The sequence below is a fragment of the Lagopus leucura genome, unplaced genomic scaffold, assembly GCF_019238085.1.
Source record: "Lagopus leucura isolate 7727_CA_CO unplaced genomic scaffold, USGS_WTPT01 Super-Scaffold_100001, whole genome shotgun sequence".
In the NCBI taxonomy this organism is placed as follows: domain Eukaryota; kingdom Metazoa; phylum Chordata; class Aves; order Galliformes; family Phasianidae; genus Lagopus; species Lagopus leucura.
The window spans coordinates 21,142,670-21,169,923 of record NW_024962262.1 but is presented as its reverse complement, the minus strand read 5'-3'; the positions used below and the strand labels follow the sequence as shown (position 1 = coordinate 21,169,923).

Below are 27,254 nucleotides of genomic sequence, written 5' to 3'. Positions count from 1 at the left end.
GGGCATCCACAACCTCTCTGGGCAGCCTGTTCCAGCACCTCACCACTCTCTCTGTAAAGAATTTCCCCCTGACATCCAACCTAAATCTCCCCTCCCGCAAATTAAAACCATTTCCCCTTGTCCTACCGTTATCAGCCTTTTCAAAGAGTTGATTCCCCTCCTGTTTGTCATCTCCCTTTAGGTATTGAAGTACTACAGTGAGGTCACGCACAGCCTTCTTTTCTCCAGGCTGAACAAGCCCAGCTCCCTCAGCCTGTCTTTGCAGGGGAGGTGCTCCAGTGCCCTGATCGTCTTCATGGCCCTCCTCTGGACGCTCTCCAACAGCTCCCTGTCTTTCTTGTACTGGGGGCTCCAGACCTGGACACTGTGCTCCAGATGGGGCCTCACCAGAGCAGAGTACAGGGGAACAATCACCTCCCTGTCCCTGCTGGTTACCCCTCTTCTGATGGAGCCCAGGATACCATTTGCCTTCTGAGCTGCAAGGGCACATTGCTGGCTCTTGTTAAGCTTTTCATCTATGAAGACTCCCAGGTCTTTCTCCACAGGGCTGCTCTCAAGGACCGCTCCTTGCAGTCTGTATGGATGCCTGGGATTCCTCTGGCCCAAGTGCAAAACTCTGCACTTTGCTGTGTTGAACCTCATTAGGTTCACCCAGGCCCACCTTTCCAGCCTGTTGAGTTCCCTCTGCATGGCATCCCTTCCTTCCACCATGTCAGCCGCACCACTCAGCTTGGTGTCGTCAACAAACTTGCTGAGGGTGCACTTGATTCCATCAGACCGCTGGGGGACGCCACTCTTCACTGGCCTCCACCTGGTCAGAGAGCCATTGATGAGCACCCTCAGTCTGTGTCTTTTCAACCAATTTCTTATCCATCGAGTGGTCCATCAAATCCACTTCCTTCCAAGTTGGAGATAAGGATGTGGTGTGGGGCCCTGTCAAAGGCCCTGCTTAAGTCTGGAATATGATATTGGTATTATGTGTCATATATGTATAACAACACCGGTTTTACCTGAAGAAACACTCTTCTAAGCTGAGAGCATGCCTCTTCTTTTAATGCAATTATTTTTTCACCAAAAATATGGTGGGAGAGCAAATACAACAAAGAATGGGTATAACAGACTATAGACTGAAAGGCAGATGAAACAAGTAGAGAACGCTTTAAAAACAGCTGATTACCCAGTGCTGTTTGAAGGAGATTGCTGATTCATACTAAGTGTCCACAACAAGATTGAGTAGATTCATCTGGAGAAAATAAGTAAAAAATTATTTACAGCACAAAGATTAATTATCTGTGTGCACTTAAAGGAAATCTCTGAGACATTTCTGGTTGGATTTTTCCTGTCTGGAAAGACTGCGAGAAACACAGTTTAACAGTGAACTCTGAGAAAAACGTGTTTCAATGTTTTGTCCTACAAGCACCATTTTCTTCACCAGATGTACCTCTTGCATTTGGAAGACATTTTTCTTATGGGCGACCTTTCAAACAATCTTCTGTAAGCAGACAAGTGTAATGAATCATCTTCTGTTTTCACTTTTCAGTTCCACTAGGTACCTGTGACAGAGCAGTTCATTACAGCATTTTCGTTTGGAGGTTGCCTCAAATATTCTTTTTCTAGTTGAAAGCCATTTTTAACTCCTTGAGGGGAAAAAAAAAAAAAAAAAAGCAACGAGCTGGGATACTATTTGCAGCAGTAACACTTGTTGCTGGAAATATATTTGAAGTCATTTGGGTTTTCAAATGTGGACCAAAATCTGCAAAAAAAGACTTGCTCCTTCCCTTACTCCAAGCTCATCAGAGTTTGTTTTCACTAATTGAATATTTTTGAATTGTTTGCTCATGTGAATAGTTCCAGCTAATCAAAGTTATGTTCCTCTTTCTATTAACTCAAAGTTACACAAATTTTAAAAAGTCTTCGACTGATTTTAGCTATACAGAGAATATACCTGGGTCTGTGTCAAGGCAATGAGAACATCTGGATAACCCATATCTATGTGAGCAAGCACTGTCAGACCCAGAGAGGGTGTAATGCTGGGAGTGATCCCTGCCTGTTCTGAACCCCCAGAGAGGTCAGTTGTCCCATTAAAGAGGGAGATTAATACTTTACAATGAGGCCACTAAATAACAAAATTCCCATATCTCGATTAAAACCTCAGGATAGAAAAAATTGTTATTTTTACACTTCAGCATTACAAATAATATGTAGTTGATTTTCTGAAACAGTTGTCAAAGAGTTATTGTGATTATAAATATAATCATAAAAACTGTTAAAAATTTGAATATTTTTGTTGACAACAGGTTCATGACTTTAAGATGTTATCTTGGCACAGCATTTTTTACTTAGTATTTATCATTAGACTTTTTCTAAATTGTGTGTGTGTGTGTGTGTGTGTGTGTTAAGAGTTGAGGTATAGCAGAGGAAATTAGATAGGAAAATTTCAGCATGAAAATATGTGAACAACTGAATATACATCAATGTTGTAGAGCTTTGTTGTTGATTTTCTTTTTAAATTGTTCACAGATATCTCATGTCAAACTTTTCTTTTGCTATATCTATTACTGGATTTCGAAGTAAAAAAACAAAATATCACATTAAACTGGGGGGAAAAAAATAATTGATTGACTACTAAAAGCAGGGATTCCGATACCATCTACACCAATACATTTGAAATAATCCTAGTGGAACTCTTATCAGCTTTAGTTTGATATCAGGCGGATGCGAACAGCCAGTAACTTACGCATATATCTAAGAACAGGTGCATCAATAAACAAACAGCAGTATCCAGCACTTGCTTTCTTCATGCAGCCAGGACACAGGGAAAGGGGCAGTATTGTTCTCCACTGACTATCTGACACTAGCTATTTCTTCATTCCATTTCAAAAAATTTGGAATGCCTCCAATAACAGATAGAATGCTAAGATTTGCATGAAACCTGTTACTCAAAAATAAATAAATAAATAAATAAATAATAATAAAAAAAAAAATAAAAAAAGGTATTTCAAACCTTGCAATTAGAGATCACTGAGAATGTAGCCTTCCATGGATAAATTTTATAAATTTTATACATCTAATGTGACCTTAGAGAATCTAAAGGATCATCTCAGAGGTCTTTTAGCGTTTATAGTATGCATATATGTTGCATTTTCTTCTTTTTTGAACATCAAAAGCTCATCTGGCTAAGAAAGGATTTTTGTAAATTTACTTCGGTCTGTGAAAATTCTCCAAAGAGATTTTCCCATGTTTAACAACAATTCAATCTATGCAAGAGCTATACGAGCCTGACCATCATAACTATGTTACCAATATTTTAAATCACATCATATATAAGCTGGCATTGGGTCATAGCAAAATATAAAACTGTTATTGCTGTACAGTGATGGATGGATTTATCTAATAATATCGAAAACTGATATTGATTCATGGAGGCTCTTCTACTTTCAAAATAAGCAACCTTCAGCTTTCTTTCAGAATTTGTTGGGGGAGAGGGAGGAGACCATTTCACTTTCTTGTTCTAGCTGGATCATTCAAAAGCTCATGTGTGTTTATACACACAAACCCTTTGTGCTAGTTATGTGATTTACAGCAGATCAAATTCAGTCTACATTAGAAATCATTGTCTGGAATACAGTATAGTATAATGGTGGTTTGCAATATGCAGAAGATAATCTGGGGTCAGTGATAGCCAAGAGAGTGTTATGCAAGTTATGTTTGCTTTACTTAAAATTATTTTACATCCCTTTGTAATGTGTAGGTGACATGATGCACACTGTGAATCTTAAACATTTGCATTTTTGTTCCTGCTTCAAGAAGGAAGAAACACTGTGTTCTGTATTAATTGGATATCTTTGGCTCAAGCTTTTAAGTGTGACAAATGGAGATGTGCCAAACTGCCTGAAAGTAATTCGGGCTGTCAGTGAACCACAGTGGCTGCCAGTTTGCAGACAATTTCTAGTCTTCTTGGGTCTGTCACATCTCTTTCACACTACCTATTTAGCATTTGAATAGAGAGCCAGCACTCCGAGACATAAATGAATGTATTTGCCTTTAATATGAGAGTGTCTCTGTGAGGACTTGTGTTACATTGTGCCACACATCATAAACCAACCCAAACTTCTGCAATGACACAAATTGCAGACAGGTCTCCTCAAGCAAGCAACAATTATAGTGCTGCTGGAAGCCAAAGAACATAATTAATAAGCAGTGACTCTGATGTTGCCACATAATTTTCTCAAGTTGGAATGATGTTTGTGTTAGATTAGCTCATTCTCTCCAGGACACCTGAAAGTATATTTACGATAGAACAAACAACCTACCCCTGCGGATGCAACAGCAGAAGGCTTTGTTTCTTTATGAGTTTGATCCAAAGCAGCCTTATGCTCCTTAGTTTACAGGAAATACAGGGTAAACCTTTTATTTACAAGTAAGGAACACTTGCCAAAATAGAATAAAAAAGCAGCTGATTAATCAGCATGCAGCTTTCATCTTGAAGGGCCTCGCTGCCTGGACCTTTTTAACATTTGGAAAATTAGCCTTGGTGAGAGAAATGCCTTGGTGTGGAAATGCCTTTGATAGCTCTGTGATTAAGTCTATCATGATTTGGAAAGGGGATAGTACCAGGTTTGAAAAAGTCTGCATGACAGAACAGAGAATGTTCATGGCTGAGAAAAAAATTACCTCATTATAGCTCTGTACTGTTGCCCTTTGAAGCAAAATGAGAGAAAAGCTTGCTGCGGTACTTCTGCTGATAAAATCTGCTTTCTGGAACATGACCAAATATCAACATATATCATCTACGTGAAGTAAGGCAGTCAAAATAGATTTGGAATATTTTGGCAACTGCTAAGAAAACACAAATAAGGAACAGTGCCCTGCTAGTTCAACCCTTAAATTATGCAGCTGTTCATTACCAGAATTATATATCTCATGCTGCACTTTGGAAGGATGGCTTGGTGCACAGAGCTGGAACAATTACTGAATTATAGTACAATAAGAAAGACCTCCCAAAGTGTCACATGCGTGTAGAGGATGATAAGAAAGGCCAGCTTAAGTTCCTGGCATTTTAAAGAAGGCAATCAAGAAACCCTTTGAATTCTTTAGTTTTCTTTCCCTGCAGTTCATCTACATTTTTATGCAAGTCTGACAAAGCATCCCATTCATGTGTCAACACTCTCCTCTCTAGATGCATTAGTGTTTATTACAGGCTGAATTTGCAGATGCTACCATTTGAAAACAGTAATAGAGCCAGTTGTGTGGCCTTAATATTTATATAATTACTACTGATTTCATGCTTCCCTCCCCTGTTTCTGAAATAAAAACGGATACAGCGTAGCAGTGCTCAATACAATCCTGTAAGCCTAAACTGTTTTGCCATAACAGGCTTTGAATTTCATTCTGACATTAAATATGTTGTTAATCAGCTTAATGTTAATGAGTGATTTGAGTGACATATTTGGCACATTTTTGTACATTTAGCTAGGATCTGATTTTTTTTTTTTTTTTTACATTAATCACACATAATACAAATACTCTGAAGAGACTGCTTAAATCTTCCATATTAGCTGATTTGAAAATATTATGTTGTATTTTTTATCCCCAAAAGCTTATCTGACTATGGTCTGGAAATCAGCCTAATAAAAATCTTCATATGCCTTATACTTTCAGGTAGCATTTCTTTTTCTGGATTTAGATCATACTGAGAATCCTTATACTCAGATTCTTTCTGTTTGATGAAGCAGAAGTCATAGTTTTTTCTTGTTAAGGTATTAATTATCCAGAAAGAAATCATTTTGACAGAAAGAATTTCAGTGCTCTAGTATATTTAGTACAATAGTCTTTGATGTGTCTGTGTGTTAAACACTTCCCAATACAGATATGACAAAAGGAAGGTAATTTAAGAAGAAATATCTAACTGATTTCATGGATGGAAAATAGATTTCAGTTATTTCTCTTTTTTAAGCTTTAGAAAAAATTAATTTAGGAATAATTAATAATTAGTAGACCAGAAGAGCACTTAAGGAAGCAAGTTTTGTTGTTCACCTGTTATGTTTTATTATTATTATTTTTTTTTTCTAGAGGTTTGAAGGCGATGTGTTCAGTGAATTCTTCTATGTAAATCATGATCAAATTCTAAGTAAACATTTTGCAAAATCCTGCAAAGGAATTATTAAGGAAGACAAATGATTCACTATGCTGTGTAAATCTTATGTGACATTAAAAAAAGAAAGGAAAAAAAAAAAAAGGAAAAAGGAAAAAGGAAAAAAATGTATAAAGATGGAAAACAAACAAACAAACAAACAAACAAACAAAAACTTAAAAGTCCTTAAAGGATAAGCTAAAAAAGGCTATATGTCAAGGGTTTGGGAGTTTGGGAGTGATATATGAACACAGAGGGAGCTCTTACAGCACAGCAATGCCTAAGAAACAACACCCCCATTATCAGAGCTGGAAGACGCTTTTACTGCTTTTATTTGACATAGCTGTGTTCACACAGTAGCTTTACCAGGACTTCTAAGGATGCACAGTGAGGGTTCTTACGTCTTTTATCTCATATTCCATTTTCTTTGCAATGTTATAACTGAAAACACTAAAACAGTAAAAGTTTGTAAACTGCTGGTATCAATAAAATTTCTGTTTTACAGATAGGGCAGAAGTCACTTTTCCCTTTGCTACTTTCTCAGTGATCCACAAATAAGATTCTTGAGTAGAAAAATAATTAACAAAGTCATTAATGCTTGTCTCTGGCTAGTTGAAGAAGCACCTCATCACTGCCCAAGACGCAAAGTGCTTCCTTTACAAGGGAAGCTGTAAATGAATTCTGCAAAGACAGCTTAAACATCTTTTAGATTTAAGAGATTTTTATCAAAAGGTAGTAAAGACATCTGTCCTTTTCCTACTCGGTTTCCAAAATGTAAGTAAAGATCAATCAGAAACAAACAAGGCCATAGGAAAATTTGTCGTCAAGGCATTAACTGCAATTCCTTTATTTCATTTATTTATTTATTTATTTTTAAATCATGCTCTGGTAAAGTATGATCTGCAGAAAGCTCTTGTGCAGGCTTCTGGTTTTACAGCTGCATGCTCACACTGTGAGCAATTTTTGTATGTACACTGCTCTGCATGCATAGTGCTTGTTCTGACTGATGCTGGTCTATGAATGGAGTTACTTTACTTTTGTATTATTTCCTTGTGGCCAGTACATAAGGTCAGCAGAAGGGAGGCCTGTTGTGGTTTAACCCAGCAGGTGGCTAAGCACCATACAATCCTTTGCTCGCTTCAACTCCTTCCCAGTGTGAAATGGGGGAGAGACTTAAGGAAAAAAAAAAAAAAAAAAAAAAAAAAGAAAAGAAAAAAGAAAAAAAAATGTAGAACTCATAGGTTGAGATAAAGCTATTTATTAAAAAAGAAAAAAGGATAATAGTTATGTCTGTATATACGTATGTGCTTGTGAATGTATACAATAAGTGATGTGCAAGTAATTGCTCACCACCCCCTGACTGATGCCCATCTAACCCCCTAAGCAGTGGAAGACAGAAGTGAACTCTCATCCCCTACAAAATTCCTTCTGCTGGATGTCATGTGGTGTAGAATATCCCTTTGACCAGTTTAAATCAGCTGTCCTAATTCTGTTCCCTCCCAGCTCCTGGGGCACTTCACTGAGAATGGCTTCAGCTCAATACACCACCACATAGCAGCAACTATATACATGTGTTATCAACATTGTTTTCTACTAGAACCAAAAAGAAGCATCACACCAGACACTCTGAAGAAAATAATTCCATCTCAGCTGAAACTAAGGCAAAGCTTCAGTGCAGGCATGTGGTTTTCTGAAAACTTTGTGATGGAAAGGCTACTGAGAAGAGGCAAGAGATCTAGTCCTAAATGTTGGACAGAACACAGAGGTTCTGTCATTTCTTGTTAAATTTTTAAAAGCACAGACATTAATTTAAAAGTAAAAAATGACATGCTGTTAAGACATTCAGTACACACTTTCAGGGTCTTTGCAGTCATAAATTAGCACCATTACTACAACATTAATAAGTTGCTTCCTGAAAATTTAACTGGGAAATGTTGCAATTGCACTTATAGTTTTAAAAAGCTCTATGTAAGCATTTATACGTACACATATAATATGCTTATGCATGTTTTAGCAACATGTTTCATCTCGTGTGAATTCTTTTTTTTTGGATAATAGAGCTTTCAAACTGGAGTAAGCTAATTCTGGGTGCCTTTCAATCGAAAACTTTATTGGACTCAAAGGTTCAGAGTTCTGGTTTTGGTCATTCAAGCTGAGGTTTGAATAACATTATTTGACCTGACTGGATATTTGAGCTTAGTCTTCCAACTTTTTCTCTCCCTTTAGCTTTTAAGATTTCTCTGCTTGCTATAATTTATTTAGCGTAATACTTTGTTATAACTAGACTAAAATTACTGTGTAAATTGAGAGAAAGGCGATCTTTCTACTAAAAGCTTTCTACTAATTAAGTCGTCAGTTTTTGCTTCTTGTTCTGGCAGTTGCCTGGTTAGCAATAAAATACATTGCAAATTTATAGTTAAAAATGATGTAACATAACATTTTCACTTAAAAGCACAAGTTTAAATAGTATTCTTATGTGTCCTTAACAGATATGTATACTGTAGCAGACAGCCTTTAACTTTGGTGGTGCTATAACAGCTTGCTAGAGCTGTCGTTTACGCTTTCTGTAAGCTGTTCTTACTTGAGGAGAAGGAAATAAAAATATTAAAAGCTTCACATTCATTTTATCATTCTTTCTTCCTATGGATATTGAAGAGACCTTTTCTCTATGAGATGAAATTCAACTTTTCATATCACTGAAGAATGATTTTCAGATAACTATGGGAGAACAAAAGAGAGCATTTCTAAGCAAGTGGAGTGCTTTCAGCATAGGTAAGGAAAGCATGACACTCCCCACAGGTCTGACTTGCTAGAGGGGTTACTAGTTTGTCATCTCTAGCACAGTTATCTCTGTACTTATTTTGAGTGACATAAGAAGACTCAAGTTTGGACCTGTGAGTTACAGATAACTTTTCCTGAGATCAAACTGAGAAGAAAAAAAAAATCTCTATTTTGGCTTTAAACATCTACTTTTAAGTATAAGGCTGTTGTTATTACTGACAAGTACTTCTTTGTACCTGTTTCTCTCACTCTCCAAATTCTATCATAACCCATTAGCTCTAAACAACTGAAGAAGAGATTATATATATATATATATATATATATATATATATTTAGCAACTTTGAATACTTGTTTTCTCTTTATGGCTGCTGCTGCTGTTAAAGTATTTATAACCTTGATTTTAAATAAATAATCCCTCTGTGTTTCTCTAAATCAATGTTAGAAAACACTTTCTCCCAAGGAAATTTGAATGAATGCCAATTTAGCCTTGCAATTAAAAGGCATTTTCCTGCTGGAGATATGCTTTGGCTTTGGCTGAAATATGAGGATCATTCTGACAGTGGTTCTAGAGTAAAGTAGAGTAAATTGGTGAAAATGAGATTAAAATCAGCCTTTGCATATATGAAACAAGCACATGTTTTATCAGAGGAATCACAGTATGACACTAGGAATGTGTTGTGAATAATTTTCCACTAAAGGTTTAAACAATGGCAAACACTTCCCTGATAGCTGTTTTAAAAAGAAGTCAAAATTTCAAAAGAAAAGAAATGTCACATATCAGCGAGTAAAGTACACAGAGAATTCTTTAATTATTGCAGCAATTGTTTACTTGAATCATGAGACAAATAGAACAGACTGTGACAAAAGAGAAAAACATATCCTGTGTGAATTCTTATTCAGGTGGGAGGAAAGCCCACTCTTTCAAATAAATCACTGCTATTGTAACAATTAATCATAGCATGCTTTACAGGAACCCCATCTTTTGGTGGTGTTTTCCTTCAGGGCAATATCAAATGGCACTCTTTGAAAAGAAATTTGTTTATGAGTTCTATCCTCTTTTCCTCTTTGTTTCGGCATTCATTAGTCCAGAAAGTAGCTGAAGTACTTATAGGACTTGCATTGCCATGGTATTAGTGTCATGTAATCTGCAATCTGCTGCATTGCCCTGTAAGGTACTGAAATTCTATTATCCTCATTTTATAGATGAGCAGTAAAGATGCAGAGGGACTAAATGACACAGTTAAAGTTCTCTTTTGATTCATGAGAAATTTTGAAAGATCTGTCTTCAGTTACTTTCGTTGCAGAAGTTAAAGCTCCCATAAAGCTCACATATGTGTCTTAGCTAGGCATTTTGGGTAATTTAGTAATCAGTGGGGAGAAGTAGACAGGTTACAATTCATCTCATCTTAAAGTAAAGCCTGAAGGAGTTCATCTGAATGAAACTGTAAAAGAACCTGTTTAAAAAATCTAGACAATGAGCTGAAAGATATTCTTCAATTACAAATGCCAGTGTTTCATCAAATCGTCTTACTTCTAGTGCTGTCTTACACCAATGAGATTTTCAAAATGAATGCAGTACAACATTAATACTAAAAAATTTTACCTTTTTTTTGCTCAAGATACTTATTCTTAATGCTGCATGTGGTCTCTGTAAGGGTTTATAAATCCTTTTATCTACCTTTTATCAGAAACTAGAATTTGACTATAGTGTCTTAATGCTTTACCACATGGAATAACTTTCTTGTGTATCAGCTGCCATGCCTTTAAGTCAGTCCTTAAGAAAAGAGATAGAAGACTATAAACTTTCATTAATATGCACAATAAAAACAAAACTACTGTCTTCCTCATCAAATTTTTCACTAGTATAGGAAGCTACATTAGGAAGGGGTTCCATAGTCTGTTTTCGTAGAACCCCTGTCATCACATTTATTCTTATGCTAAAGTATCTCTTAATTTACAAAGTCAGTTCAAGTGTTTTCCCTCTCTCTTCACTGACAAATGGTTTTCTCTCTCTGGTTTAATTCTTCTGAATGAAACAAGTTAAAATTTCTGAGTCCTCTTTAGTAAGAAAGACTCCTGACTGTTTTCATTTCTTGCAGTCCTTAACGTCTTCTTTAACATTTTCTTTACTGATGATAGTTCATAGTTTTGTGGGTAAAGACCATGTTGTATCAGCCCTTCTCATGCATTTCTATCACTGTCATCACTGAAAATATTATTGAAAATATTATTCACAATTAGTTCTGATATTAAATTGCGAGCAACCTCTTCCCAGCCCTCTAATTCCCCTTTCAGAACTGCATATTCAGTCCTTTTATCAACCTACAGGTTCTGTTAACTTATATAGTAGTTAAACTAAAATTATTTCCTATATGGTACTTCATCACATGCTTTACTCAAGTCCAGAGAGATGAGATTTACTCAATTTCCTTTGATTCTAAAAATGAAATAACTTACCATAGTAATCTAATATTACCTACCATTCTTAAAATTGATGTGGCAGTTCTTCCTGTTTTTCAGTTGTTATGGTATATTTTCCTTTTTAATTCTCTTTAATGCCTTCAAATGAATTCATATAGATTGGTGGCTCCTGTGCTTACATTTCTTTCCTCTCAGTTTGGCTGTACACTTATAACAATTCCATCAGGTAGTACTATCTCATACTTTGGACATTAATAACATCAGTTTATGTTGTATCTGGATTTTTCTTTTGATTGATTATGTAAGTTTTTGCTATCAACACTGTAGTAAATGCCTTCACGGTAAACAGTAGGTATCAAAAACAGAGTTTACTAAATATGAACAAAGAAGTTTAGATGATATGCAACACAGTTAACATTAAATTTAAGACAGTATTTCTAGTAGGTGCAGGCCGTGCTTGAGCTAGGTATTTCTGCATACAAGTACTGCTCAATCTCATTAAACAACAAAGATGTCTTACTACCTTTGTCTTAAAGCTGTGAAAACATAAAGGTTTACTTAATAAACTGACATAGATTCCGAAGAATACACATTCCGAAGAATGTTGATGTATAAACATTAAGATGAAGAGTGTTCATAATAAGGCCTTAAAGAAAAAGACCACTGTGAATGGGATAAAGAAGCCAGAAGTAAACACATTACAAGTGTGTCATTCCCATGTTCTTTGATTGCAGAGGTGTAGAAACAGAGCATAATGTTTCTTTGAAAGTCAAACTACTGAGAATCTGCAAAATGATTGTCTGAGACTGTGAAATGGATTCATCAACAAACAACAACAGCAACAATAATCACAACAACAAATGGTGCTGAAGAAAAACTTTCATATTCAAGGTGTGTGCCAGGTGTTTTCCACTTTCAGTGCTATTTTTCTCCCCCCAAGCAGGGAACGTTTTCCATTTTAATCAGGAATGCTACTGATGCATTACACTCGAATGGGGGACTAAATGAAACATATGATGTAATCCATCTTTTCAAACTTATTTGAAAAGTTTTTCATCTCAGTTTGCACTCCACTAGACCACTAATATTAGTCAAATTTTCAGTTCTCTGGAGTAAATGATTATTTTTCTATTTACTTGGACTATACTGAAAACTTCACATACATGTGCAGGTGGCCAGGTCTCACCAGTGCAAAGCAGAAGCTCCTCCTTCAGATCACCTCCTTCAACCTACTGACAATGCTTCTTTTGATGCAAGCTAGGATATGATTGACTTTCTGGGCTGTGAGGGCACACTGCTGTCTCATGTTCTGCTTGCCACCCACTAGTATCCCAAAGTCCTTTTCAGCAGGGCTGTGCTCAATACTTTCAACCTCCAGCTTGTATTGGTAGTGGGGATTGCCATGACCCAGGTGCAAGACTTTGCATTTGGATTTTTGAACCTCATCAGGCTCTCCAAGGCCCACTGCTTAAGTCTGTCTAGGTCTCTCTGGATGAAATCCCATCCCTTGAACATGTCAACTGTGCCACACAGCTTGGTGTCATTCACAAACTTGCTGAGAATGCATTCAATCCCACTGTCGATGTCACTGAAGATATTTAGCAGCACCGGTAGATTAAACAGCACCAGTGCCTGACTCAATGGTAGAATCCTGGAGTGGAATGAATCCTTCAGTAGTTGTGGTTCTGTAATAATCTTAAATTTTATACCTAAATGATACACAAAATAAGTCTTTCACTCATTAGAAGTTAAGTCTTGTGTCTAAATGCAAAGGACTTATCATGCAGAGAAGATAGTGGGAGTAAATTGTTTTGTGGAAAATAAAAGAAGGAATATTGATAAGAGTTGAAAATGTGTAAAAAAAGAGAGAAAGCAGTGCTATATATAGACAACTCAGAAAAAAGTCCTGAGCTGAAGAACTTGTTAAGAGGAATTGGTTTGTTAGACAGAGAAGTTAAATGCTAAAGGAATGACCTGTAGTTCGCTAGAGAATTGATCTGTCTCCTTCAGTGCACGCTTTCCTAAATCAGGCTTACCAGTGAAATTCATTTTGTGTTCTACAGAGACAAAAGATTTGGCTTTACAGTCAACAAAGGTAGTAGCAAAACTACAACCTATTTCAAGGGAGAAGTATGTATCTGGTGAATCTATGAAGACATAGCTGCCAGTTTCTGTTATCCAGCTGAATAAATGGTCAAGGAATACTTCTGTTTGTGTGCTAAGAAAGTGTGCTGACATCTCAACTAGGACATTGTGATCTTAAGTGTTTGCTGTTGTTTCCAAATGACTAGCTACCTTTGAAGTTACCATTTAATAAATTAACTTACTTGATCTGAGGGTAATAATAATCTCAAATGTGTCTGTTTTCCTCTTAAATACAATTTTATAATAGTTCTTCTAAAGATACATTTTTGGCACAAAGCCACCTACTACTGGCTGGGGTTTTCAGGAAAAGGCTGTATGTTCTAACCAATTGCTAGTGATCCTTTTCAGAATTCTTCAGTTCAAATCAGTTATTCAACCCAAGCACAGGACAAAGGTATTAACAGAACAATAATTCTTAGGTGTTTTGACAAGACATTTTATAATTGGTAATTAACTTCTACACTGGAGGTCATACAAGGGAGGTAGACATTAAAAATTTGAAGTGAACTAAATGCCAAACTGCAATTTCTTATTTACTTTTCATAACTAAATAAAGCAGCAATAGTGATTTTGCTTCTTTTTTTTTTTTGTTTGTTTGTTTGTTCTTAACACGAGAAAAACATGAGTTCAGAATGTTAAACTGAGTTGCTTCATAGTGTTTTTTTTCTGATTCTCGAGTTCTCCAGCATGCTCAGAAAGCACAAAGCTGTTCATATTGTCCTTTATTTTTATAAGCTTAAATGGGATAAATGTACAACATAAATCACCAAGTATGCGCCAAAATATACTATGCAACAGAAGATGGAAAATAGAAACAGTGAATTCAGAAATATGAAATTACTGTTTTACTTTGTCTCAAATTGGAACCCCATGGAAATTCCAAATATTCATAGCCTTTATTTTGTCATATTTATCTAAATGGTCTGATTTCTATATGGTTTGACAAAGAGTATGTGTTTCTATACACATTAAATGAATTCTGAACAGGTAAGCAGATCTTAAATTGTGACTTTATACAAAAGCAATAGTTTAAGGAAAACAAAATAAACATTTATCTTCATATGCTCCTGTCCAAAATGCAAAAATTGCTTTAAATGTCAACCAACTGATTTTTTATTGTTATTATTATTTGAGAAATCCAACAGTGTACAGGCATAAATGAGAATATAAAGAGTCTTTTACATGTGTATGTATTCATGGTCTTTGTTCATAGCATCAATTCTTCCTTCTGCAGCTTTCTAAATATATCTAAGTCCATTTTAAAATAAATAAGATTTGCTTTATTTTTATTACCTATATATTTTTATGTATTTATTTGCTATATTCTCTTAATATTTGTTGGTTTAAACATGTGTAAATACCTGTAGATATCAGCCAGTATATTCCTCCAAATTTACTGGTAGGAATCTATCGTATGTGCACTTCATGCACAAATTTCCTACAATCTTTTCACTGTATTCTTGGTTATAGATGCAAGTTAAAATGGCCTATTTTTTTAGAATCTTTTGCATGAATAAGTATAATGCAGTTAAAAAAAAAAAAAAAAAAAAAAAAGAAGAAGAAGAAGAAGATGATGAAGCAAGTGAAAGAGTTTTGGAAAGCTTACTTTGTTGAGATTTTTCATTAAATAGAAAGAAGATGATAGAAACTTTTGCACCTCCACTAAGTGTGGATTCACTATTCATATGAAATGTGGTTTGATTTCCTCCCTAGTGTCACGAAGATAATTTTTTTCAGTCTTCCAGGTAAGACATGAAAGTCTGGAAGTGCAGCTTTTGACAAGAGTTATGACAGGACTATGTGAATAACAAAAATAAGTAGAAAAATAGTGTGTGATATTGCTTCCATATTACTTTTCAGCATATTGTATATAATGACTAAACATCGAACAGTTTCTTTCTGAGGCATAGTTTAATATAAATGTGTTTTGACACTGGAATATTTGTTTAATGGGAGTTTTACTATAGCCTATATAAGCTCATTATGAAACATATGGTTATATTTGTTGTGAAAAAATGTTGCAAGTATATATTCATATGTATATTAAGGAAAATGAAGAACTGTAGAATCATAAAATCACCGAGGTTAGAAAAGACCTCCAGAATCATCTAGTTCACCTGTCAACAAGCATGGGTGGGACTCTGAAGTAAAGGAAAATTACTTTCTAATATTTTTCATGCAATATTCCTGCAGTTCTAACAATTCTACTGACAGTAAACTAAAGGTTACACAATGAACTAAATGGGATGTGGCTATATAAGCAGAATTAGGAAATGGTTTTTTTATCTCTGGCATATGTGTCCTGTGAAATTTGTAAAAAAAAAAAACCAAAAAAAAAAAAAAACCTTTTGTGTGTGTGTATGTAGAATGGAAATCAATGTCCAGAATACAATTGATTTTACTATGCACCTAATTTAAACACTTTCCTCAGATTCATCTAGTTTAAGTTTTCCAGTTTTACATCTTAATTCCATAAAGGGAAATGTATTTCAAAAGCTACTTATGTACAAAAGTACATTTTCAATAACGGCATTTGCAACATACTGAGTTTAATCTACATTTGATTTTAGTCTGAATTGTGGTGAAGAAAACTAGGAAAACATCCAAGTGGCAAGAAATCTACTTTAGTTTCATACATTTCAACTTAAATTTATCTGTTTGTGTAGTTATAATTAACATAATTATGGAGTTGATTTTTCTATGCAAAACTAGTCAACTACTTTTTTTAATTAATATTTTTAAATTAAAAAATTTTAAAAAAATAATTTTTTAATTTAATTTTAATTTTAATTTTTTAATTAATTTAAGTGGTTTTCTTTAGTCAACTGTAATATATATACATGCATTTTGTATTGTTGCTGGACCAACTCAGTTGTATAAGCATAGTTTTCTTATGACGTTGCTTTTTTTTTCCCTCTATTTGTCATTTGATCCTTCAAGTAAGTTATTTTTTATTAAGAAATCATGGGGAAAGTGTTTATTTTGGTACTCACTGCTGTAGAGAGGGGTTAATCTACTGCTGAAAAAATAAATAATACCAAGGAAATAGAGCTGAATGTCTAGAAGTACAAGCGTTAGAACCTAAACTACGCTAATTGTTCCTGATAGCAGCTTTATGTTAAATTTTTGCTTCAAGTCCCAAAATTATTAAGTTGGGACTTTTTTCCTAAGATTAGAACACAGACTTGTTACATTTGGAGATAAACTGAAAACTGCATCTAGGAAGCTGGGCAAATATTATAAAACTGTGCTTTGTTTTATTTGAGAAAACATGAAACATATAAGAATGCAGAAATGTACTGATATCTGGGACAAGATTCCCAAAAGTCTGGAACAATTGTACAACAGTAAATTGTATGGTTGTGGCAAAATAATGTTTTCCATAAAAGCTAGATCAAATGAAGATATCACTATTTATGATTAAATAAGATAATTGTTACTGCAGCCTCTAGCCTGGTCTTCTGTTTGTATCTCTCCATGGCATCTGTGGTTGATAGTAAGAGCAATAAATTTCAGTTTTGGAAATTGTAGTTCTCCATTTATTTTCATCAAGTTATGATGGATACTTGGCCAAATACTATTTCTGGAACTTGCTCAAAAGAGCAGAGTTTTATATCACTTTAAAACATGCAGTGACCTTTCTAAGAGAAAGTTAGAATACAGTGTCTTATATCAACATTTTTTTTTTTCGATAAAGAAATACTTGTTCTGAAGTTATCAAGAACGCATTAAACTATTGGTCAGATATTACTACTAGTGATATTAGAGAAAGCCTGGAGATACTTTGGTATAGCAGGAAAACTGGAGATATTTGGGGATAATTACTGAATAACTCATCTAATAAAATGAATATAAACCAACACAAATACTAGAACTTAATACTTGGCTTGAATTTTATTAACTTTGTATATACACTGAGAATAATCTGGAGATAAGTACTGTAAATAAGACTGGAAGTCACTGGATTATTATAAAGTTTTCCTAGTGTAAAACTCACACGAATTTGTGGTGGAGTAAATAACTAGAAAAGATACTATTTTTAATCTGGACCATAGCGTTTAAGCGTATTTATTCTTCCATAATTTCATGTTTTCCAATCTTTTGACTGCATGACCTGTCCGGTTTTCAAGTCTTCAGGAAGCCTCAAATACCAGTTTTCTCTCTCATAAGTAGCAGCATTTTGGAATAACTCACCTATTCAAAAATGTGGAGAACCAGAATCATTTTGGATTATTAATTTTCTAAAAAATGATTTGATTGTAGCTGGAACCTTCCAAGTCCTTAGAGGCATAGGAATCCCTCTTCCTGAGTATGCTTCAGATCACTGACATTTAGATATTTTATGTGCACCTTCCTTGTTTATTCACTAGCCACTGGAACCACACTGTTTAAAACAGGAAACCTTTATTAAGCTCCATTTATAAGAGATCAGATTTTAAACTAACATTTTCTAGAATGGCAACAAAAGACTAGACAACATCACATACATTTTAAACACATAGAGCGAGATGGGTAATTGCTATTTCCTTTTTTCCATGGATTTCTTTTTTATCAATTAAAAGAAATGACACCTCTAGAAAATGACTCAGGTCTTCAGATAGCCGATTTGCTCTGTGCAAATTTCTCTCTACTTTGATAACAATAGGAGGTTAGCATGAATGTGTAAATGACTTGGGCACGCAATTAAGTTGCTCATTTTGTGGTTTTTCTATCCATTTCAGTGACAGAGGAGGTGGACTAGTTAGTCTTTAAAGGTCCTTTTCAGATTAAACCTTTCTATAATTAATTCTATGTGTATGCTGCACACTGTTTATTCTTTCTTGCTAAATTAATTTTCATTAAAATGAAGATAAAGGAATTAGATAGGCAAACATATAGGATACATAAGTATATAATGTATAAAAGTAAAAATATTGAAAATTTACATAATTTACATACAAATAAAATACATAAATATATCAATATTTGAACATATGTCATATTTCATAATCCATACATGCATGATGTATTTTAATTCAGTTATTGATTAGTATAGCCAATGGATATACTCAAATAAAAATGCCACACACCATGCCTGCACTGAAGACATGGTTAGTATTTATCACCTCAGAAGATCAAACTTCTACTGGAGAACAGACAGTGATCAGGAAAAACACCCCTTTCATTTAGACTTCATTTAAAAATTATAACATTCAAATTAGATGCAAGTTGACTTGTTTTACTTTTCCTTCATGAGCTAATGGTCAAGTGCAATGTAGCTGCTTAGAAAGCTTATAACACCATGCAGTAGTCAATATTATTCAGCTATCTTGCTGACAATAGCTTCTGCCAATAAACACATTCTGCTAACCTTTCTCATATCAGATATCTTTTTAAGCATTGAATACTGCCTTTTCATATTCAATATAGAGAAATTATTCACCAGAATTTGATTTTATGATAAAAAGTAGACAGAATCTTTCAAATTGAGACTCAAGTTGTTTTTGATTGACAGCAGATTCATGTTTGTGGCATGTTAATAGATCAAAAAATGTGACCATGTCAGAAATATTGCTGTCTCACCAGGTTACCTGTAAATCAATCCAATGAAATGTTTTGATCAAATGCCATAAATATTTAGGTTTTAAAGAAAAAAAAAGGTAGTAAATGATTATGACCATGGGAAGCTGTACAAATATTTTACTTTCACCATTCATCATCACATTTGGGAATATCTGAATATATTTAAACAACACAATAAAGAGCTACACAAGGAAAAAATATTTCATGCTGAAAATGAGTATTAGCCCAAATATGTGAACACTGACTGTACTTTGGTCTCATTAAGTAATCCAGTCAAGTTTAGGAAGTTCATCTGAATCTGGATTTATTAGATGGCCCTGCTAAAATGAAATGTATAGCAATGAAAAAAAAAAAAAAAAAAAAAAAAGGTAATTTTGAGGAAATAGAATGAGATAGCACTCTTCATGGCAGTATCTCCAGAGATGAGAAGATGGATGACTTCCATGCCATGGTGAAGGCATGGAATTCAAATATATAAAGATATGCTGTCTGCTCTCTGTGTGTCATAAAAGCTATCCAAAGAACAATAGCCTCTTGGGGAGAATCTGCTGGCTTGGTTGCTAACATGCTACTGTATTTGGTTTCTCTCCATTTTCAAATGTTGACTTTTCATTTGTGATTAAAGAGTGGGATCTGTATTAGGTGTGTATTTATATGTGTAAAATATTTACTCTTTATTTATTTACTAACAAAACTTAGATAGATAGATAGGTAGATAGATAGGTAGATAGATAGATAGATAGATAGATAGATAGATAGATAGATAGATAATTTGGTGGGGAAGGTAGTGTTTTTTTGTTCCTTCCTCTTACCCAAGAAGGTTACTGAACTTGAACTGACTGAAGTTGGGAATACATTTTGTAGTCTGTGGTCTGTTTATTTTGTTGCTTGTTTTTAATGACAGAATGCACTAAACAAGAAAAAGAAGCCAGATATTAGTTTGCATCTTCTGTATTTCTAAAAGCCGTGATATATTTGGCTTTGTTTGTCTGTGAAAATTTATATAGAATACAATTTTATATTTGTATTTGCTGGTATATCCCTCGTTAGAAACAGAAAGTACCTCTAGATTATCTAGTGAGGCTACTTTTTAATTTTTTTTTAATTTTTATTAATACAAGGTATAAGGTTTCACCCAGTTAAATATTGAAAAAAAAGGTATCAAAGAGGTCTACGATAAATAGCACAGATAGGTTTTTATAATCAGTGAAGAGAACTGAAGGTTTGAGCTGTTCACAGGGTAGCAAACTGCACTATACCTGACCATAGCTGATTTGAACAGCTGCTATGGCAGCTTCTTACTCTCTTGATTGCATGGACAGTGTCTCAGTGCTGTGGCTTGCCTACAGAATGGTCCTAAATACAATATTTGTCTTTTCATCTGTTCGTAAAAACTAGACATTGCTAATCAAGCTTGATTCATAGTATGTTGCAAGCTCTACAGCGAGATAAGGTATACACTGAAGTCTGTGCAATACAGTTAGGAAATGGACTGCATGCCATCTTTTACAGACAACTGAGTACTAGAATTTGGTTAAATCTGTGACTGGAAGCAACCAAAATGAGCAACCACTAGGCTATAAAGAAGTACTTTCTTTCTCTGAAATATCTCAAAGCTCTAAGACCCAAATAAATTCATTATTAAATAATTTCTGTATAAAACAACTAGAAATAAAACAGTAGTAATATTCAGCTGAGCTGATTTCAAGGGTTTTTAGATCGTAAGAGCAGAGAGGTTTAATAGTAGAATAAACCTTCAATTTCTAGACAAGTTGTTTTGGAGGACTTCATGGGATTACTGAAAACTCTAAACTACAAAATGCTATTAAAATTCTTTATATACTTTCTTTAAGTGTATTTGCTTAGGCATAGCAACATGCAAATAGCCTTCTGGCACCAGCATCTAGTTTTACAGTAAAGGAGGTTTTTAGTTCATATCTGCAGAAACGAGCCACAAAATTCTTTCCAAGGTCTAGGAAAACATATGCTGTAGTCCCTGAAACATTGTAAAACAAATTCAAATATTTGGAAGGTATAATTTCTAGAAAATTGTTTTGCCCTAGACAATGCAAGGAACTGAGAAATTTGTCCAGGCTGCCTGTGCTTCAACATGTGGTCTGTATGGTACACTAGTTAGAATCATAGAATCATAGAATCACTGAGGTTGGAAGAGACCACTGAGATCATCTAGTCCAACCGCCAACCCATCCCAAGCACATTAGGCTTTGTCTAAAAATAGTTGATAATTATTATTATTGCTAAATAGGCCATGTCTGAAACAGTGGTAGCAGTCCTATCCAGTGTTGCCACAGATTGTGGTGTTATTATGTGCTTGTCACACTTGAGCAGGGGGAGGAAGAGATTTCATATTATAACATGTCTCCCAGTCTCCCTAATTGTGCCAGTAGCTGCTGTTTATTTTCTGTCTTTTTAATGTCTCATTTTAATGTCTCTAATTGTCATGTGCTTCAAGGAACTGAATGTTTTCAGAAGTAAACTTCCTCTTGTAACTTGGGACTTCAGTCCACGTCGTTTGCACTTTGTCCAGCTCTGGTTGGCAGTGCATCTCTACAATTACTCCTACTTCTTGAATACATACATGTGGGAAAACATATATGCGTTTATACATGTATGTCAATGCATAACAAATAATTTTTTAGCAAGACTGAAGATAATTTTGGTCTGTGGGAGAAATGAATCTGAATCTATCTATCTAAAAACAGCCTATTGCAATCATTCAAAACTTGAACCTCTTGGCGTATATATGTTAGTTGTACTCTTAAAATGCCAATTGCATTGAGAAATTCAAGGTATGAAGGAAGGGGAACATTTACTTTCATAATCCTGATTCAATTTAGGCATGAAGCATTTCAGTCATCAGAAGACTGAGGCAGTTCTGTGCAGAAGCAGAATTTCAAGTGCTTGAATAATCTTGCATTCCAAAATTGATGGAGCCAAAGAAGTCATCACGCATAGTTTTTGGAATTGTACTTTGAATCTTAGCCACCTAGAGTTTAGTGGAAACTATTTATATCACTTAAGTATTTCACAAAATAGTGTAGAAAATCTTTTTTTTTTTTTTTTTTTTTTTTGTCTGGCTTTCCTGTCTGGTAAGAAATTGCTTTACTAAGAAAATAGTTTGTTGAATTTCTGTATTCTGAGCAGTACCTTGCACAAACCCTCTCTCCTCAGTTGACTGTCCCTCTTGTTAATGATTCTAAGTAGCTAATGATTCTAACAGCTTATCTTTGGTAAATAATCAAGATACAGGCTAACCTTATGGTATTATTTGGTAGTAATAATGAAAAATAAGCTAGGACAAAACAGAAAAAAATAACTATTCCGGGCTTGATCTGCTCTTGAGTACAGAATGTGGAACATCAACAAGGAGAGACAGAAGCAACAGGTTACAAGGTGCTGGTGATAATTCTATTAAAAGCAGTGGACACGGGGACCTTGGAACAAGGTGGTTTGGGGCCATGACATTGATTATTTTAACAGTATGGTTTTAACAGTATTGACTCTTTCAGGTGGAATAGGCATGTAATAAGCTACTGAAAATATATTTTGGTTGTAATCACTGAAGAATCTTTCTGCTAATAAGCAATATCTAGAGAACACAAGTAGCATAACATGTATGTGACTTTTCAGTCTTGGATTTTTTTTTTCTTTCTTTTTCTCAGATTATAAGAAGAACAGGCTCTCATTCATTTCACTGATATCCAAGAGGGAAAAAAAAATCAAAAGTATATTTTTTATTATAAACTGATTTGCAATTTTTGTATTTATTATACACAGTAATTATAAAACATCCAAGAAATTTAATAATGTCATCTCAATTCCAATTTTTATAGGAAAGGCCGTAAAAATCATATGGTCTCAGAAAAGATTATTAAGTAACCCTTGAAAGCTTTAAAAAAGCTTTCTGTATTTGAGCTTAAATAGAGCTGAAAATGTTGTGTCTGTTGTTCTTTTCTGTTTAAGAGGTAATAAGAAAAGTTAAATAAATATGATAGTCTGCAACACAGCTGTGGCCATGTTTGACTACACTGTACTTAATGTCAGTGCCCCCAGGCAAAGAGCACTATTATTTTATTTTATTCTTATTTATGTTGAGAACACAAAGCCTCACTGATTTGAACTCATTGTCTTGACTCTTTAGCACTAAAGAAAGAATTTTCTGGCTTTAAGCAAGAGTGTTTTAAAGAAGCAGGTTGAAAAGCAGGTGGTCAACACACCAGAAGCTACTCGCTAATTGCAGCAGTAAGTTAATCAATGAAATAACAGTTTAGCTTCAGGGTACAATAAAAAGTGATAAAAGACCACACCATTAGGATATGACTAGCTATTTAGTGGCATACATTATTTTTCTTCTTACACCTGTCTGCTTATGAGGACACAAGTCATGCACCTTCTTGTCAGCTATTAAAAGAATAAAATAATAACAAAAAAGCATTTTGGGGTAAGACCCAATATAAATATTTACAAAGACAATTTAAAGGAGTACTTGTTATGCATTTTTGTGTTTGCTTTCAAAACAATGAACTCCAGAGACAGATGGCTTGTACAGTTTTATCAGCATTTGTGTCATTATGTATTCAAGTAGCCAAGACTGATAATCAGCCTTATGTATTATGAATTGTTTAGAGAACAAATACTTTGAAAAAAAACATATCAAGAAAGTACTTCACTGTGGACAAAACTTGATACAGAAAATTCAGCGACATTTTTATGAAAACAAATTAATACAATTATAAATTTAAAGGAGCAAGAACAGGTTTTTAAGTGGGGTCTTTGTATGTAGTAATGAAACAACTTCAGAAAATTGAGTAAAAGCTACTATTCATCTGTGGTGGAGGAGAAAGATTATTATTATTATGTGAAAATTCTGCTTCACAATATAAAGCAGCCAACTCTTTAGAAGCTACCCATGGAAATGGAAGATTTCTCTTCTATCATGTGCTTCATGATCATTTTGCTTTATGCTATTGAATAACAACCTGAATGAGAGTCTTAGAAAAAAATAAACCTTTTATAGTTGAGAACATAATTACAAAAAATCTGAAGAAAACCATATTGTTAAATGTATATATATATATTTTTTTTTTTTGTAAGTGAGGTCCTTTTTTTTCTTCTCAAAATTTATTTTCAATCTTCTTTAAGAGTCTCACAGTAGGACATTTTTAAAGTCCTCTAACTTGTCATCATTCCCACTATTATCAGTGATAGTTACAAAAACATTGGGTTTTTGTATCTAAAAGGCTTAACTGGAAATGAGGTGCAAAGAGCACTGCAGGCATTATGAATGAAGCTCCCTTCTCCAGAACCAGTAAGCGCAGTCATGAGTAGCAGCTCAACAGCAACGTTATTACTTTAAAAAAAAATCTTCTCTTAAAAAAACAAAAGAAAACAAACAAGCAAACAAAACCAACAATATGGATTTATTTTCCTCATGCCATGTCATAAAACAAAAGTAATTAAATAAATATTTTTAATAACGTAAGAGATGATGCTTTGCATTTTGTGAACTTCAACTTCACAATATTTTAATGAGGCAAGTAAATTTTCCCTGTATTTTACAGAACAGAAAGCATGAAACAGAGTACTTGAAAATATACACACTCACTTGAGTAGAAACCCAAACCTCTTCCCCAAGTCTGGGCAGGCATTTCATTCACAGACTTTTACGTCCAGGCACAAGTAGAAGAGTGTTCAGACTTGCACCAAACCTCATGGCTTTTTGAGTAACTGTTCCAATACAGCTAAAGGAATAGCACTGGGGCTGCCCTGGAGTTCCTAGCCCTCTAATGAGAGTGGAAGATCTCTCTACCCACAGCTGTCATTTGTCACCTACACCAATCAAAAAATAATAATCTGCGGAACTGACTACAATACATTGCTATGTGGCAACTTAAAAAAAAAAAAAAAAAAAAACTGAGAACTGAGAAAAAATAGCAATTATGAAATAAATTGAGATAAGTTGAGTGCTCAGGAAGGGACTTGTTATTGTGGGTAACTTATTGTACATGCATAGTGTACAAGAGAATGAAATATTCTTCACCATTGTAATGCAGAAATCTTTGTTAGTGCCCTCACTTATTTTGCATCTCAATTCTATTGTTATAAACAATTGCTTTTTGCTGGTACATCACTGGCATTTTTCTTGATTTATACCACTTTTCAAGATGCTTTGTAACTTCACTTTTCCTTTCTCCCCTCTAAAATTCTTTCTCAAAAATCAATCTATAATTTCTTTCATGTTACTGGGCTTTTTAATCAAGGAAAAATGTCTCTAGCTCTTCAAATATCTACAAAATTAGCTAGCTGATTTACTCTGGAGTTGAGAAAGGGTGTTTTAAAAATCTTGCTCAAAATTGCAGCACATTTGGAAAAACATATTTCAAATAGTGAGAAATATTTCACAAAGACACATGAAGTAGTTTCTCTACATTTTTTACTATCTTGTCCTTCCTCAAAAATCCAATCTGATTAGATGAACAAGTTCAGTCAGTTAGGAATACAGTATGACAGAGAGAAAGTTAGTGCTACTGAAGATATGGGTTACCTGTCTGCTAGACTGCAAGATGCCTTCAACTGGCCAGCTGTGTCCTCAGTGGTGTGTCAAAGACGATGAAGATATTTAATATGCATAGTACATTACTAATCTTAATTTCAGTCTCCTGTGCTCTCACATTTCTGACTTAAAATAGTCATGAGAACAACTCTTTATGATGAACAAGATTTATGTAACCTTCCTTTTTTATTTACCCCTTGATTTTTATGGTTGCTGAGATGTGTGTTAATGGTCAGAAAAGTTACATTTTTTTACTTTGTTTTCTGTTGCAACACTTGAAACTTTTGCAAGATTTTCATGTTTTCACAGTAAATCCTGAAAACTTTAACTTGTCTCCTACTTTTTGGGAATATCAAACCTTTATTTACTGGGTATATGTCTAAAGCTGTGTATTAACCTATGTTTGTACAATAGTAGAAATATAGAAATTTCTGGCATTCAGATAATACCTTTACATTTTCAGACAGCAAAATGTTTCTTAAATTACAGTATACTGTTAAATTGTCAAAGCATTAAAGGCATAAGGTGAGATGAAAGCAAAAGCATGCATCCAGAATATAGACCTTTACAAGGAGTATAAATTCTCGCTCAGCATCTGCAAGAGTGATATTTTCACCTACCTACTTCTGTATTCTCAGTGTGACTGAAGAGTTAAGTTTATTCAGAGTAGAACCAAAGACTGATAATTTAGGGCTAATTTAATCATCTTTTGAAAACTGTGTATGCATATATATAGAGATTGCATGTCCAGAGTACATGGGCTATAAAGCAATCACTTCAACACAATGAAGAAGTATCTAGGATTTACCATGAACATAACAGGTTTTGTGAAAGACGCAATATTTTTTTCAGAAGCATTGTAAATTTTCTCAGGAAGTATATGTATACATGTTATGTCAAATATCAAAATCTAACATGTCATTTTTTCTCCTCTCTCTCTCTCTTTCTTCTTTCTGTTTTGTTGTTATTTTTGTTTGTTTGTTTTTCTTCTTCTACTACAGATGGGCCTCTTGGGCCAAGAGGATTAGCTGAAGCGACAGAGATGTGTACTCAAGAATGCCTGGTTTTGGGTCATTCAGATAATTGTTGGATGCCTCCCAGCCTGGGTCCATACCAACAGCCAAAGTCTCCTATGTCTACCTTTGCATCTCAGAAAGAATGGGTTAAGAAGGACAAATTAGTTAATGGACACACACTGACCAGGACCTGGAAAGAAGATAGCAACAGAAACCAGTTCAGTGATAGAAAGCAGTATGGTTCCAGTGAAGGCCATTTCAACACTGGCAATCACATGACTGATATTCCTCTGGCCAACTTGAAGTCTTATAAACAGGCCTCAGGAGCTGCTGAGAGTCCAAAGGAGCACCAGCTATAAGAAACGGTTACTTTGGGCCAATGACTTTAGCCTACTTAGACTTGCTAATACTGTTTGTGTGTCAGAGCTTTATGTACTGAGTAGACCTCTAGAACTATGCTTTGCCTAGCAGAGATATGCATATCTTTATGTTAGCACCGTGGAAGATATGATGTCCTGCAAGATGAAAGAGTTCCTACTAGTTGTGTGGTTTTGTTAAATAGACATGATTAAACTCTGCAGCAATCTCTCCAGTTTGAGAATATTCTTTTATTGTTTGGTT

General features: G+C 34.5%; 1 protein-coding gene across 5 annotated transcripts in view; it reads left to right on the top strand.

Annotated features, from left to right (window-relative positions):
* The window catches only part of PCDH9 (protocadherin 9), a 681,046-nt gene extending 654,054 nt beyond the window's left edge, over window positions 1–26,992 (top strand). For all 5 annotated transcript variants that reach the window (XM_042868520.1, XM_042868519.1, XM_042868516.1 and 2 more), the window contains one exon: window positions 26,619–26,992. In XM_042868520.1, coding sequence (XP_042724454.1) covers window positions 26,619–26,992 — 374 coding nt within the window. The remainder of the gene's footprint in view (window positions 1–26,618) is intronic.
* The last annotated feature ends 262 nt before the right edge of the window (window positions 26,993–27,254 follow it).